At 39.4% G+C, this 15722-nt stretch overlaps 1 protein-coding gene across 1 annotated transcript; it reads left to right on the top strand.

Moving 5' to 3' along the window:
* The first annotated feature begins 133 nt into the window (after positions 1 to 133).
* LOC143849042 (ARM repeat superfamily protein) lies at positions 134 to 13867 on the top strand. Its single transcript, XM_077358095.1, has 9 exons — positions 134 to 545; positions 6410 to 7129; positions 9843 to 9938; positions 10019 to 10102; positions 12047 to 12281; positions 12381 to 12541; positions 12945 to 13226; positions 13311 to 13484; positions 13557 to 13867. The coding sequence occupies exons 1-8, from the start codon at positions 219 to 221 to the stop codon at positions 13365 to 13367; spliced, it is 1962 nt and encodes a 653-aa protein (XP_077214210.1). The 5' UTR covers positions 134 to 218; the 3' UTR covers positions 13368 to 13484; positions 13557 to 13867.
* Positions 13868 to 15722: the final 1855 nt, after the last annotated feature.

The raw sequence follows: 15722 nt of genomic DNA, 5'->3' as shown, positions 1-15722 counted from the left end.
GTGCCCTTCCTTGCACTCGAATGAGTCGTCGACTAAACTCCAAAGCTCCCTGATACGCGCCACATGCCCCGGGCGCATGTTAGCATTTCCGCGCACGTTAAGAATGGGTAAAAAAATCGCTTTATACAAAGTCGGAGGCAGGAAAAAAAACACCCCATAACTTTCAAAATCTCTCTCTCTCTCTCTCGTGTCATTTTTCCGGCAGGGATTCCGGCGAGATGCCAGCGTCGGCGGCGAGGAACGGGCCAGAAGATCTGATAGCGAGGCTGAGCTCCGGAGAGAGCGGGGCGAGGCTAAAAGCCCTAAGGGAGGTGAAGAACCAGATCATAGGCAACAGAACTAAGAAATTGTCCTACATCAAACTCGGAGCTGTTCCGAGAATCGCCGAAATTCTCGCCTCCGATGAATCTGACGATTCTCTCCTAATCCAATCCGCTGCCGCCCTCGGCAGCTTCGCCTGTGGCGTTGATGCCGGCGTCAAGGCTGTCCTCAACAGTGGAGCCCTTCCTCACCTCATCCGAATTCTCTCTAATCCTGATGAAAAGGTTTTTTTTTTCTCTTTCTATCTCTGAAAATTTCATGTTTTTTCCTTCTTTGAGTTGAATTTTTATGGAGGATTACATGTTTTGATTGAATTGGGTGATTTGTTTAGAATGGACTGTGTGTGTTTAAGGAGAATTATTTTGTTTTGTTTGGAATGAGGTATCAATTTCTGACCTGAATTCGAGTTTTAAAACACAAATTTTGAAGAATTTTAGCATGAGGTCTGTTTTGATTGGGTTTTGGAGGGGGCAATAGTTTAGAGAGAGGTGTTTAGGGGGTTTGGGTAGTTATGTTAATGTGTATGCGTTTGTGTCCTCTTGGTCGTTTTCTGCGCTTATCTCCATTTTTTTAGATATTTACAATGAAAGTTAAACACCATTGTAAAGGTATTCATCGTACCTTGGATATTTTAGCGTGGAATGATGGAAACAAGCAACAAAATTTGGGAGCTAGGGGGACAATTCTTGTTTGTTGTGAAATGTGCTTTCATCCAATTTGCCATGGCCATTGCAGAGCTGGGTAGCTATGTTAACGTCTATGTGCTTTTGCGTCCTCATGGTCGTTTTCTCACTAATCTCCATTTTTCAGAAATTTACAATGAATTTTAAACGCCATTGTAATGGTATTCCATTGACAGTTTAGCGTGGTGTTAAGAATTAACAACGCAGCAGAATAACGATATGCAAAAGATAAATGAAAAATCAACACAAACATAACACACAGATTTACGTGGTTCACCCAACCAGTTTGGTGTGGGCTATGCCCACGGCAGAGCGACAAGCCAATGATTCCACTATTCTGAAGAAGAGATTACAAAACCCTCACAACGTTCTAGGGCGGCTCCCGATATCACACCCTTTTATATGGCGTTCTGAGTCGCGTTATAATAAAGGGAAAAACCCTAATTCATGGAACTACAAAACTACACCCAGTATAAAAAATTCGGGTCGGGGGCTACCGCCCCTGAACCCCCACCTTCGGGTAGGGCCCTGCAACCCCCTGGCCCACTCAGTGGCGAGTGGGACCGCCGCAATTGGGTAAAAGTGTATAGTACTTTCAAGATTAGACTGAGATCATGCTTCACCAAATACACATGGAATTATGGAGAAAATCCGTGAAATTTGGGAGGTAGGGGGACAATTCTTGCTTGTTGTGCAATGTGCTGTAATCCTACTTGCCATGGCCATTGCAGAGCATTGAGGAACAGTTTAGATCTAGAGACTTGAATTTTTGAAATCTTGGGTTGATTTATGGTAGGATGACTTAAAAATCCATCGGTGGACAAGAAGAGGCTATGGATGTATGATGTTACTTTCTTGAATGCTGGGGATGTTATGTTTTAGAAAGGATATTTCATGTAATCTTCCTCCAGGAAACTGTCGAGGACGACCATAGGTGAACCAATAATATACTTCAGCAATATAGTTATTCAAAAAGCCTGTGAAATGTTTAAAAATGCCTTTGACGCCAATTGCTCATATGGGAGACCCCATATATTGATATATTAGAAATCAAAGAATGCATAAAAAAAAATCTCAGCACCTAAGGGAGTATTATGCTCAAAGTGTGATGGATAACAACATTTGCTACCAAGGTTCATCAATGACAATGATTTCAGAACAGTCTTGTTGAAGGAAAATGTGTATATTAAGTAATGCCCTTTAGATTCAGTAGTTGGTCCCCATTTTTCCAAGCAGGGCAGGGCAAGGGGAACCGTTGTCTTTGTTCCTGTTCCCTATCTTGGCCGAGGCATTCAATAGGATGATGGAAAGGGCGGATGCTTAATCGAAGGGTTCCATGTTGGGCACTCATGGGTTGAAATATCTCACCTACAATACGTGGATGATACGCTATTATTCAGCAGCCCTGACTCATGCAAGTTTAGAAGTCTTAAGACAACGATTAGATGTTACGAAGCAATATCTGGTCAAAAAGTGAACTTCGCCTTCGGATGAGGAATCCTCAGAAGAGGATAAGGAAGAAGTGTCATAAGAAGAAGAAACGGCCTTCTCTGATGAGTTTGAAGAAATGACAAAAATGGGGGACCACCTGGGAATAGGGGTACCAAGAAAACATTGAAGAGACAGAAAAAATGTTCATCGACATAGAGAAGAGGGATGTGGGGGAAAAAAAGGAAAACCCCAAGGAAAGAAAGGAGGGAGCTTAACGCTCTCTAGAAGTAAGGGTTAATTTCTGGTGGCTCCGTTAGGTCACAACTGTATTATGTTGTATAGTCTTTTCTGAGTTAGGATTGCTCACAGTCTTCGGTTTGTTATTGACACTGGTTTTGTTCATGAAAAGTATTGTGGGTTTCAACTTTAATCCCATGGCAGGCTTTCTAGAAGATCTTAGATGAAGATCGTGTAAGATGGAGAGAGGGGTGCTATTCCTGACTTTCGCGGGGATCGCAGTCTTTTGTACGCTTAGTGTTTTGGAAAGGAAAATGTAATGGGATATGTAAGGGAGAATTAGTTTTGTAAAGGGGAAAAGTGGTGAAAATTTATCTTCTAGGGCCCTGGAGTTCTCTCCTAGGCCACCATGCGTTGGACCCCATGGGGGACTCCTGGTCCCTTCTCATGTAAACTTCGTATGAATTATCAATACATCTTAGCCGATTTTCAAAAAAACGAAATGTGAACTTCGCCAAATTGATGGTCATAGGGGTTGGGCTGTGATTATCAGAGTTGGAGGTTCGGGCCAAAATATTGGGTTGCAAAATGGGTTCTATCCCTAACACATACTTAGGCCTCACATTATGGATATGAAGACCATCAAAAAGGTTTTGGGGTCAGATGATCGAATGTGTGGAAGAGTATCTCCTCTTGGAAAAAAGGATTGCTATCTTTAGGGTGGATAATCACCTTAATCAAAGCAGTTTTGGCTAGCCCCCCACTCTATTTTATGCCAACCTTCCTTTGTCCGGTGTCCTTTGTCAATATAATTTAAAAACTCCAAATTTTTTTTTATAGAACGACAAGAGAGTAGAAAATATCATTTGGTCAATTGGGATCTAGTGCATAGGCCTTGTAGAGAGGGATGTCTTGGGATTAGAAACCTAAAAGCAATGAACACGGCTCTAATTGGGAAAGGGCATTGAAAATTTGGCAAGGGTAGAGGTATGCTATGGAAAAGGATTATCATGGCGAAATATGGTTTTGGCCCTGGAGAATGGTCCCCTCTAGATGAGCACAAATCTATCGCGACTATAGTATGGAGGGACATTATGAAATTCTTGGCTCTCTTTTAGAAAGGGATTCGATTCATGTAGGAGATGGGAGGAAATGATTATATTTTGGTTAGATAATTGGAGTGGGGATAGAACTTTAAAGGATGAATTCCCGGCAGTATTTAGGGTGATAGATAGCAAAGATATATTGGTGGCGGAATCTTTTTGAAAAGTTAATGAGCGAGTGGATTGGATTTTCAAATTTAGGAAGAACTTTATCCTTTCTCTCTAGAGAAAACTCAATCTATACAAAACACAGGGAAAAGGACAAAGGAGTTTGGAAATGGACCTCGAGGGGATAGATTCGTTGTTAATTCTTTCTATCTCTAGGTCTTAAAGCATATTTCCTCACCAATGTGCCTAGTTTAGAAGATTAGAACCCCTTTGAGACTTAATGCCTTCTGCTGGTCTATTTGTCTTGACTTGATCCTCACTGTGGATCACCTTCGCAATGGACAAAAAATTATAGTTAATCATTGCGCCCTTTGCCTTTCAGACGCCAAGTCCATTGACCACCTCCTTCTTCTTGCTTGTTTACTCTTGAGTTATGTTACTTTGTCCTTGGTCTCTTTGGAGTTGCTGTGGTTCTCCCTAATCATGTTGCTTATCATATTCTTGGAGTTTCACCCCTTGGTCCTCTAGATGTAGATCTTTGTGGACGTTATTCTTAGTTGTCACTTTCTGGCTTATACGGAAGGAAAGAAACAAGAGTTTTTAAAGACACTTTCAGAGGCGTGCAAGGTATGTTGAGACAAATCTTATCAGTAATTGTTCTGTGGGCATCAATCATTTCTATTTTTAGAGGAGTTTCGTTGACTGCCTTCCATAGGTCGTGAGAGGTGATTAAACTGAGCAATTCAGAGGGCTCTAATCCTTGGTGGACTCCCCTTCCTGCGAGGTTGAAGCTGAACCTTGATGGTTCAAGCATTGGTAATCCAAGTGTGACTAGCATTGCAGACTTGTGAAGAAATGTGGACAAAGGCGTAGTTTGTGCCTTTTCGGCCTCAATTGGTGATATGGATGCTAGTGAGGCATGGGTTATGGCGGTTCTTAGAGGCATTCACCGTGCTTCTCAGGATTAGATTCGGCATTTGATCATTGAGGAGGATCCCTCAGTTTGGTCAGATGGGTGAGAGATGAGATTGACTTCCTGTGACTCTTTGTTGATGCCATAGAAGAGATCCAATATATATATATTGGGGGGGGGGCGCTTATTTTTATAGAGATCGGTTAATACGGATGATGACTTGCTAGCATGATTGGATATTAGCAGAGAGGAGTCTAGATTGCTTACCACTTTGACCGTGTATAGTTTGGTGGCATATACTCTTTTGTTGCTTTCCTTCGTTTTCTAAGACATCTACTCTTCTCATATCTTGTTCTTCTCATGTTTATTCTTTGTTTTTATACCGTGCCTTTAGACCATCCCGGTCTTTGGGTTTTGGCCTTTTTTTTAATAAATCATTCACCTTTCTCCATTACAAAAAGTGTTATAAAGATTACAAGGCGTACATCACCCTGGACTGGATCTACTTAAGCCACGGGCTGAAACATGTGTGGCGGGTAATATCGAATGATCGAGTAATATGGCAAAGGTCATATATGATAATCCTCCAAAATACTGCATCAGGTGTTTGAAGGTTGGCCACAACCAAGAGGAAGTAAAACCATGAAAATAAAACAAATTAGAATGAAAAGAATGAACCAAAGAAAGAAGAGGCAGTTAGGAAAAATAAGATGGATTGTGGATATGGAGAAACTCAGCAGCAAAATCATGGCTATTTCCACTAGAGCTTTGGATGAGAATGCGACCATTACACTACCAATTGACCATGACTTGCATATCACATGTGCTTTTGGAGTGTGATGGAACCCTACAGTGATTCTAGCATCTCTTCTTCCCTCTATTCTTTAATTCATCTTCTTTACTTCAGTATCTTGAATTCCTTTTACCTGTGATCTATTTGCTTATCAAGAAACTAGCCAATCGCTACCATCATCCTTGCCGATCACCATCTTTACTATTTCTGCCCACTTCCTTGACCAAACATTGCCTACCCGAGAAACCCTCCCCCTGACCTTGTCTTTATTGTCCCCTCAAATCCAAGAAACCACCAACAGTCCCATCCAATCAGTCACCAACAGTCCTATCCAAACAATTCCCAACAATCCCATTCCAATCGACCGACAACAGTCCATCCCCATCGGCAAATATTAAACTCTCTTCTTTGTTCTAAACCCTATCCTCTCAACTGGAACACAACTCTAGGCTCTTTACCCCCTAATATTACAGTCTTGATTCAATTTTCCCAAATCACTCCTACATCAAAACTTCTTGGCATTTATAGTGGTACCAGTGTGCTGTATTTTTGGGTGACATTTCACTCTATTGTGAAATTGAATTTTCTTTGAACTTGTTGAAAAGTAGTAAACTATTGTTGATTGTATGACCACCCCTAGTTTCATCGTGTGAAGGATCTCTTAGTAGTGTTTATTAATTTTATTTGAGTATTGAGTTGATCTTTTTCTGGATAAACAAAAAACAAAACCTTTATGCCCAATTTACCAATTTCTTGAAATCAGTATCATGTGCTCATCTGAATTTCTCAATGCCATTAAATGATTTTTCTTGTTTTCCAGGTTGTAGATGCTGGTGCACGTTCCTTAAAAATGATTTTTCAATCAAAGCTGGCACCAAAATATGGTGTCCTTCAAGACAAAAACATGGAATTCCTTCTTTCACTTCTGAACAGTGAGAATGAAAATGTGACAGAACTTGCTGCAAGTATCATAACACATTCTTGTGAGACAAGTCAAGAGCAGAATGCATTATGTGATGTTGGAGTTCTCCAGAGGCTTATTTGTCTACTTGAAGGCACATTAAATCAAAGGGATGCTAGCTTAGATTCTCTAGCAACAATTTTCAAAAACAACCCTGAAGTTGTCTCAAAGTTTGTGAGCCTTGATAATAGCAGAGCTTTGAATGCTGTAATTAAGTTAATGAAGGATAGGAATCCTCGAACGAGACTACTTGCCTGCATATGCTTGATAGTTATAGGGGATACCTCTCCTTGCTATGTAAAAGAATTAGAAATCAAAACCAAATTGATACTGATATTAGTTGAGCTTCTAGAGGAACCTGGACGACCAGGGGATGATGCTCCATTTGCATTGGCAAATTTAACCACAGGCAAGGAGGATTTACAGAAACTGGCGCTTAGCGTCAATGCTGTTGAAAAACTATGTAATTTTTTGCACAAAGGTCCAATACAGGCCAAACGTCTCCAGGGAATATTGCTTGCTTTAGCTGAACTTTGCTCTAAATTGGAAGATTGCCGGAGTCGGTTCCTCTCGCTACAGGTTTGTCACTTCAATTGATGTGTTAACTCACACATGGTTGATTACTAGCTCTACCTTAGTTACCTTCTGAATTATCTATTCTTGAGTGTTCTTTTATTTCAAGTCTTTGTTTAATGGTACTGTTTTGTCTCATTTGAAATTTATGCTGAAACCTGAATCTATTCTTGTGTGTTCTCTCTGTCATTTGGTAAAGGGGAGAGGAAAGAAAACCTAACCTGTAATACCTATCTCTTAGGCTTTACAAGAGGGGCTAATATGAGCACTACCATATTTTGATAATCGCAGAAGGCATTTCGCGGTCCGACTGTTGCATGAACGAGCAGCCACCTCATGAATAAGACAAAATCTGTTGAAAAGTGAGCCCATGTGGCTGCTCTCTCATGCAACAGCGGGACCATGAAATGCCTTCTGCGATGGTTCCTAGCAAATCCCAAAATGAAGAGATCTGTCATTATCAAAATATAGTAAGATGAAAAGAAAAATTACAGATGGAAATGTTTATCGGATAGGTGACTGTTGTAATGTATAACAAAATATCTGTCTGTCTTCTTTTATAAATTATAATTGTCTATTTTTCAGCCCTACCATATTTTAATAATGCACTATATTGTTTGAAACATGGGGGCACCGCATGTCACTACGTGTTTGATGTTGTTAAACCATTATGGATTATTTTCTTGCTTATGTGATAGTTTCTAAGCGTGTATTTGTACTTTCCAGCATTTCCTGAAGTTCATCTTAAATTTCTGTCATTTGCATAGATTTCCATATGTTTCTGCGATTTTATAGGATTTTCACTGAAATTTCCAACTGAAACTGAAATGTTTACATTTCCATGATGATCAAAACACATAACGAAATGAACACTTGAATCCATGATCTCATCTTGGTTGTCTTGCGGCATATTGACCAGAGTGTTTGGTGCTTTTCATCTTTGTCTTCCTGGAGGCAGGATCACGGACTGCAAAAATCCTAATCAAATTGAGCTCTGATACCAACTTGATGCTAAGAAGTTAGAGACATGTTAGATCTGAATTGCAATCGATCAGACCTGTAACATCCTCAATTCGAATACCTAACTATAATCAAAATGAGATTAATACTAATCGAAAGGTGAAAGGGAAAGGAGTTAACTCCTAGAGTTTTTGAAACCCTAGAAAACGATTTTGCAAGATGGATGGCAAGTCATGCCTCCTAAAGAAAAATGTCAATTTTCAATATCAAAAGTGTTGTAGAGATTCTTTTCAAAATGATATAAATACCACTCATCTCAAAATTTGAATAGTAACCTAAATAGTGGTAACGTGAATGGTCACATGAATAGTAACATGAATGCTAGATATTAATATTGGCATGAATAGTGACGTGAATAGTGGACCCATCTAGCATGACTTAAAAAATAAGTGAATGAAATAAAGAAGCTAGCTAAACTCCAAATGTTGGGGAGGTTGACCATGCTCTTGGACACCTTTGAGACATCCCTAACTACTTGCAAAATAATTTTTGGTGCTCCCAACGATATATAAGCATATCTATCGTTAGAGGCCAGCAAGTTGAGAGTTGTCTTGCAGCTGCCCTTCTATCAGTACCAAAACCATTCATTATTTTACCATTTCAAAAAAAGAAAAGCAAAGAGGCTGGAGGTATTGATGAGGCTGTGGACGCTTGGGTTGTATTGTGTAAATGTGATGGATTTGTTTCGACATAATGTGAGGATGCTGGGCTTTCTTGGAGAGTCGGCGCTTGTGATAGGCTGAGTTGGCAGAACACGGATAGGAGAGATGCACATTTGGAAACATTATTTAAAAAAAAAAGAGATACTGGCTTGGGTAATCCTACTTGTAATCTCGGGGGGACACCCCAACCATATTATAATAAATTGTCATTTTTCAAAAAAAAAAAAATACTGGCTTGGGAGCCTCAGCTTGTCTTAGGTAGAAGTGACTGAGAATATAGCTGGATTGCTAAAAGGGGGTGCCAATATCACTCTTAATATAATACTAATATTAAATATAAATATAGACACACACGCATATATCGTAATCTGTATGTGATATTATTAGCTGTTATTGTGAGTTCTGCATGCATAGTGTTGTAGATGGGGGAAGGAGGGAATCTTGGACAAGAATTCATTTAAGTAGGTAAATGAGTGAATAACCTCAACGTTGCTTGGTTTGCATGCCCGTGATGGTTTTACTATCCAGATCTAGAAACAGAGGTCTGTATGCATCTCTGGTAAGCCTGGCTTGGCATACTTGTTACCTGAGAAATTCTAGAACCAAGGGGACTTGCTAAATTTTAGCTTTGAATCTTCAGTGGAAATTCAGCTACTAGCGAGACGATATGGGAGGTGGCATTGACATCATTAAGGATGGTGTTTCTCTGTCATATTGTATATGTTGATAATGTGCTTTTTTTGGCTGAAAACTAATTTTCTTGAAATATATGTTAGTATCCTCTCCGGCCGATTCTCATAACATGTGGATAATCATATTCAAATTTTTTTTCCTTAAGGCTATTCACTCATTTAGCTAATTAGATGTTTTATTCTGAAGAATGAACACGCATAAAGTAGCATGTTTATGACTGTTAGTAAAGTTTTTTTTTTTCTTTTTCTTTTTGAATGGTACTATGTTAGTAAAGTTTGTTATATAAACCATCTATATGCATTCCTTTTCTCTAGTTTCTAACTTTTTTTTTGTTCAATATATAGGCATTGAACTTAGTAATTGATGCCCTAAAGCATGATTCTGATGAAGTGCGTACCGCAGCATGCACCTGTGTAAGAAGTATTTCTCGGTCAGTTAAGGTTCGCAACGCGAAGCATACTTATGTTATATTAAAAGGTCCAGTTGGTGATGTGGTTTTTACTGATGGAATTTGGTTCAGAATCTTAGTGCAGGTCGTTTTACAAATGATATGATTATCACTCCTTTGGTCCAGAATTTACATGATCCGTCTACTTCAGTGCAGGTATCTGTTCTCATTCCCTGTGTCTTATTGCTGATTATATTAATATTTTGATCACCTTTATCACTAAGAGATGAGGAGGGATCAGTGAGGTGGGCCTTTGCAGGCCCCATTGCTAGCTTGTGTATTTTATTCAAGGAAGAAGATTCATTGGACCATATACTAGTGCACTGCTCCTTTGCTCATGTGGACTTTCTTGTGTCTTCTAAAGATCTATCAAGAAAATCATCCTTCACTAAAGTAGCAGACCGTTTGGAAAAAACTTGGCAGAAAGAGAGGAATAATCACATCTTCAAAGAAAAAAGGAGGCAGATTGGGAGGATAGTAACTGAAATCAAAATCGACTCCATATCATGGAGAAGAAATGTAAAGATACTCTCTATCTACATCATGATGACATTCTAAGAAATTGGAGAAAGGTTATTAATGAAAAAGGGGCAAAGACTAAAATTTATCCAAGGTTGCGACCTCCCTCTTCAGGTTGGGTGAACTTTAATTTTGATGGAATCTCTAAAGGAGGGGTAAGGCTGCGTACATCTCGCCCTCCCCTGACCCCGCAATGGCGGGAGCCTTGTGCACTGGGCTGCCCCCTCTAAAAGAGATCAAGACGAGCGGGTATTGGAGGATTATTTGCTGATATCAATGGACGCACATTGCTTTTGTGACTGGCGGGGGTGTATGATTCTAACGAGGCAGAAGTGAGAGCCCTCAAAGAAGAGGATTATGCATATGTTTTGGCTTGGGCAAGGAATAGAGCTCCAAGTCTGTGGATAGTAGCAAACATTATATTGGAAATTAGATATATGCTTGATCATTGGCCCAGAGTACCTTCGTATGAAGAGGGCAACAAATGAACAAGCAGATAAGTTGGTGAAAGAGGGAGCGGAGAAGGAAGAGGTGGTCATCATTGGCCCATATTTGGGGCAAGGAGGTAGTGAGGGTGGGGTTGTAGTGGTGGTTTAGGTGCGAGGGTTTCTTAGGGTGCGGAGAAGGAAGAGGTGGTGATCCTTGGCACGTATTTGGGGGAAGGGGGTACTGAGGGTGGGGCTGTAGTGGTTTAGGCTGGAAGGTTTCTTAAAAGTAAAAAAAAAAGTGGGAGGATTTCCTGGGTTCTCGTGTGTGCACGGTGCACCATGTAAAATCTCTACAAATATATACGAGAAATTGGCAATTTATGGGAAATGATAAATGCGCCCCTTCTCATCACATGGGACACCCAGTTGCAGTATATTCTGTGGGATGTCTTGTCCCTGTTGTATGTACTTTGGTGTCTGTTTGCTTAATAAAATTATTGTTATCTTTCAAAAAAAGGGTTTCCCAACTGTTCGTTGCAAGAACCATTGAACTGGTTTGCCAGCATAGTGAGGTACATGCGATCAATTTGGGATGCCCTTCTATTATGGTAAATCGAACAACACTTATCTGTGCTACAGAGAATGACACATCGTATTCTTTTTAGTAACTGCTTGCATCGACTTTGAACCGCTTGAGAATATTTGGAACACGGCATAGCACTGGAGTCACTCTGGATCACAAACACTAAGCATGCGTATACTCATTCTTTAGTGGTGTGTAATGATTATATACATGCTTAGGCACTCTTCTGGAGTCGATACCACTTATAAACAAGTTAGTAATTACTAATTACCACCCTGTTAATGAAGTACTTGCAACGTACTATGCTAATATCACATAATAATCAAATTTCTGATGTAAATTGATCGTTTCAAATGGCAGGCAGATTCATTTAAACATTTTAGCTAGAGTGTAGGATTTTTTTTTTCAAGTTATGTGGACACATTTATCTTCTTGACATGATATGCATTCCCAACAACACGGAGTGTATAATGTATGTAGAAGAGAATCTTGTCAGTGAGGACAAATTCGAAGTCATGTACCTATGGAGGAGTCTGTATGGCTATTTCCTTAATGAGCATCTCTTTCCAGGTTGCAGCTCTTGGTGCTATCAGCAACATTGTTGTTGATTTTACAGCTCGCAAATCAATATTCATCCAGTGTGGAGTTGTGAAACAGCTTGTTCAGCTATCCAAATCAATGGATTTAATGCTGAGACTGAATGCTATATGGGCATTAAGGAACATGATGTTCCTGGCGGACAATGTGTGCAAAGAAGGCATTCTTTTGGAGCTGACAATATCGACGCTGGCAAGCCTCATTTGTGGTAATCATACTCATTTCTCATCGAGGGTCGAAGCCTAATTTCAATAAGATATTGATTTATATTGGAACATAAATGACTCCCATTGCTTTCATACCACAGACCCAGAGCCGTCCATTCAAGAGCAAGCCATGGCCCTCGTCAGCAATCTTGTTGATGGATGTATTGAGTCTATGGAGCATGTGTTTGCAGAAGATGGTATGATTATAAATGCTATTGCAAGGCAAGTGTGGATTGCTTCCAGATCAGAAGTCTGTATTCAGGTTGGAAATTTATTTGAGCTTTTTTTTTTGTTAATTTTTTCTTGAGATTTTCTACTGCTGTTCTGTAAAGTTCATGATCTGCTATATGAACTGCTGTGGAATGATACTTAAGTTTTAGCAAGAACCCATGTTTAAAAGGATAAGAAGCAAATGGGAATATCCTCAGCTCCACTCCTCTCACAAGATTTGGAGATAAAACCCAACATAATTGAAATCTTGTTTGTGACCATATGCTGTACTTGCATGGATTTCGGATCAAGGGTACTTGTGTATTGCATCGAGCAATCTCTATGAGTCGATGCATATGAGCGATAATGATTCAATATGCAATGTCTAATAATCTTTTATCTATTCTTAGAATCATTTCGCTTCATAAATCATTTAATTCTTCTTTTTATGTTAGGGAATGTATGTATTCAGCAACATTGCGACTGGGAACGAGTTCCATAAAGAAGCAGTGATGCATCACCTCGTTCCACCTCAAGCAGGCGGGTGCACCCAGTCCGTTATCATTAAGTTTTTGCAAAGTACTGTGAGCCAACTACGCACGGCTGCGGTCTGGTGTGTACTAAATCTCACCTATCCCGACAGTCCAACTGCTTCAGATCGCGTTATGAGATTACGCAATGCTGGGATAGTTTTCCAAATAAAAAATATGGTCAATGATCCCTGCTTGGATGCAAAGGTTGTATGCGCTGAGTTTTCATTTCTTGTTTGTTTTTGCATGCCTTAAATCATTAAATTAATCTCAAGCCTTTACATGTTGCAGGTTCGAGTAAGAACTGTTCTTGAACAGTGTATATCCTGTCGGAACGACTCAATATGAACCCATCTTTCATCCGTTCCTGCTGAAGAGTTGGCTTTTCGCCTGTAGAGAGATTTGATGCTGGTGAACTCTTAGTATTCATCTCAGCGTGCTCTTGTCAAAAACTATGCAGACGTGGTAAAAGCTTTATACCTGTTGGATGTTGACAATGCCTTAATGCAAATTGAATCTCAACATCTACTTTTGCAGGCATTGAATGTCGAATCAATTTCTCGCTTAGCAGAGATTGGATGGTTAACTGTACTTTTGGCGAATTCTTCATACCACAATCATCCTCCAAATAGCATCTTGCTTCATCAATGTATGTAATTTTCTCTATCTGTTGCCTGTAACTTGTCATCTCAAAAAAAAAAAAAAAAAAAAAAAAATCTGTTTCCTGTAACTGTTTGATATGCAGTTTTGTAACTTAGTAATGCAACTCTGTTGTAAATGCATAATGCGGGGAACATTCAATTGCCTGTGAAGAAACACTACCATATCATAAAGAATCAATCATCATATACAGATCCTTCAATTCCAGTTTGCTAATATGTGGGTAATTTGGTATTAGAGATTTGCTAGGGACCATTGCAGAAAGCCATTTTTCGGTTGGCTGTTTGTGAGAGCAGCCACATAGGCTCACTTTTCAGCAGATTTTGTCTTATTCATTTAATTTATCTGAGGTGGCTGCTATCTCATGCAACAACCAGCCACGAAATGCCTCTCTGTGATGGTCCCTAGCAAATCCCTTGGTATTAAACCATGTAATGTTCCCAGTATGGTGCGACCTCGTTGTAATAAAATGAGGTATCCCCCAATGCTTCCCTAGGGTGTCGACCAATCTACACGGTGTAGTGGGCCCCCCTCTTTTGATTGATCCTGATCGTCCATTTGGTATGCTTGCTGGTGGATCTCCTATGCCCCAAAAATCATGCCAATCATGTGTATTTGTTGGTGTTCAATGCGGGCTGTTGCATTCACTTACACAATCAGAAATAGTATTTGGCTTGGACGATTTGTGTGATCTTTGGTCAGATCCAAAGCAAAGCCTATAAATCAAACGGTTTACTTACATCAGCCAAATATGGGACCCACTATAGCACCCCATTTTATCACAATTTTAGGTCTGGTTCACATCAGCCAAATGTGGGACCCTGACTCACACCTTTACTTGTTCTGACCATCTCTCACATGGGCCATTATGAGGATCCAACCGTCTATCATATTAATCTTTATCAAATGGATGGGCCGAATCAACCATAGGGTGTGTTGGGATTGCTCGAATTAGGTGCTAGAATCGGCATCCTTTTCCAATTCCAGTCAGATAAAAAAATGAATTGAAACAGGTGGGGCAGTGATAACAAATAACATTGGGTGGAATAAGATGCCTATGTAATTGTGGGCCGTACAACATTGTATTATGATGAGATCGGACACTACTATAGCCAGCCAGAATCTAGTTATGCTACATCCAACGGTTTAGATTGCTTCCACAGTTTTGCTGAAGAGTTCTTCTTCCTTAGTTTTTCTTTTAATAAATTTTTGTAAAGAAATTAAATTTTAAAATAAAATTCGTCGTTGCAGGGGATTGAACCGGAAATACTAATTACTATATTACGACGTCTTTAATTATATAATTAATCTAAGCAATAGACCTCGCCCTTTGTTACGCCTTTTCAAATATGCTGGTGGAGCCCAATTTATTCATATTTTTCCTGAATCAACACAACTGGAAGGTAGAAATGCTCGGTCAATCAATTAGTAAATATTTATGTATTTATTATAAAATTATTAAAATACCCTTATAATTTATGATAAATCATATTATAGTAAAATAATAAAATATTCTTATAATTTACATTAGTTTATGTAAAATGTTTGAGAGCATTTTATTAATTTGTGGAGACCATAATCAAATTCTCAGTCAACTCTTTGGTTAAAAAGAAGCACCGCACTGCCTCATCCAATGCTTTTTGTTTGGTTAGTAAGCTAGAATTGAAGCTCCAATCTTAAGCCTTTAAACAATGTAGCTAGACGCTTAATACAATGCATTCGCTATCAGAAATAGATAAACAAGATTAATTACTGCCAATTTCCACAACCCATAAGAGTCTCCTCTTTCCCTCTCTTGAAAAATCTCACTACCCACAAGGGGAGAGTCTCAATTCAGGCTCTGTTCACTTCTTTTCCCTGGTGCAACAGCCTTTTTTTTTGCTCCTGACAAGACCTTGACAAGACAGAATTTCTGTGTTCACTTCTTTTCCAAGGAAAAATATTATCAGATGTGGAATTTCTTATTTAAAGGCTGAAAATGACGTGAAAATTGACTTTTTCCCAGTTACTCGAGATTTGATTTCCGATTAAATATATCGGGAA

Source organism: Tasmannia lanceolata, unplaced genomic scaffold (assembly GCF_043159265.1).
Source record: "Tasmannia lanceolata isolate RefF3 unplaced genomic scaffold, GAP_Taslan_0.1 ptg000003l, whole genome shotgun sequence".
Lineage (NCBI taxonomy): Eukaryota > Viridiplantae > Streptophyta > Magnoliopsida > Canellales > Winteraceae > Tasmannia > Tasmannia lanceolata.
The sequence above is the reverse complement of the archived record's forward strand: the minus strand, read 5'-3'. Positions and strand labels throughout refer to the sequence as shown.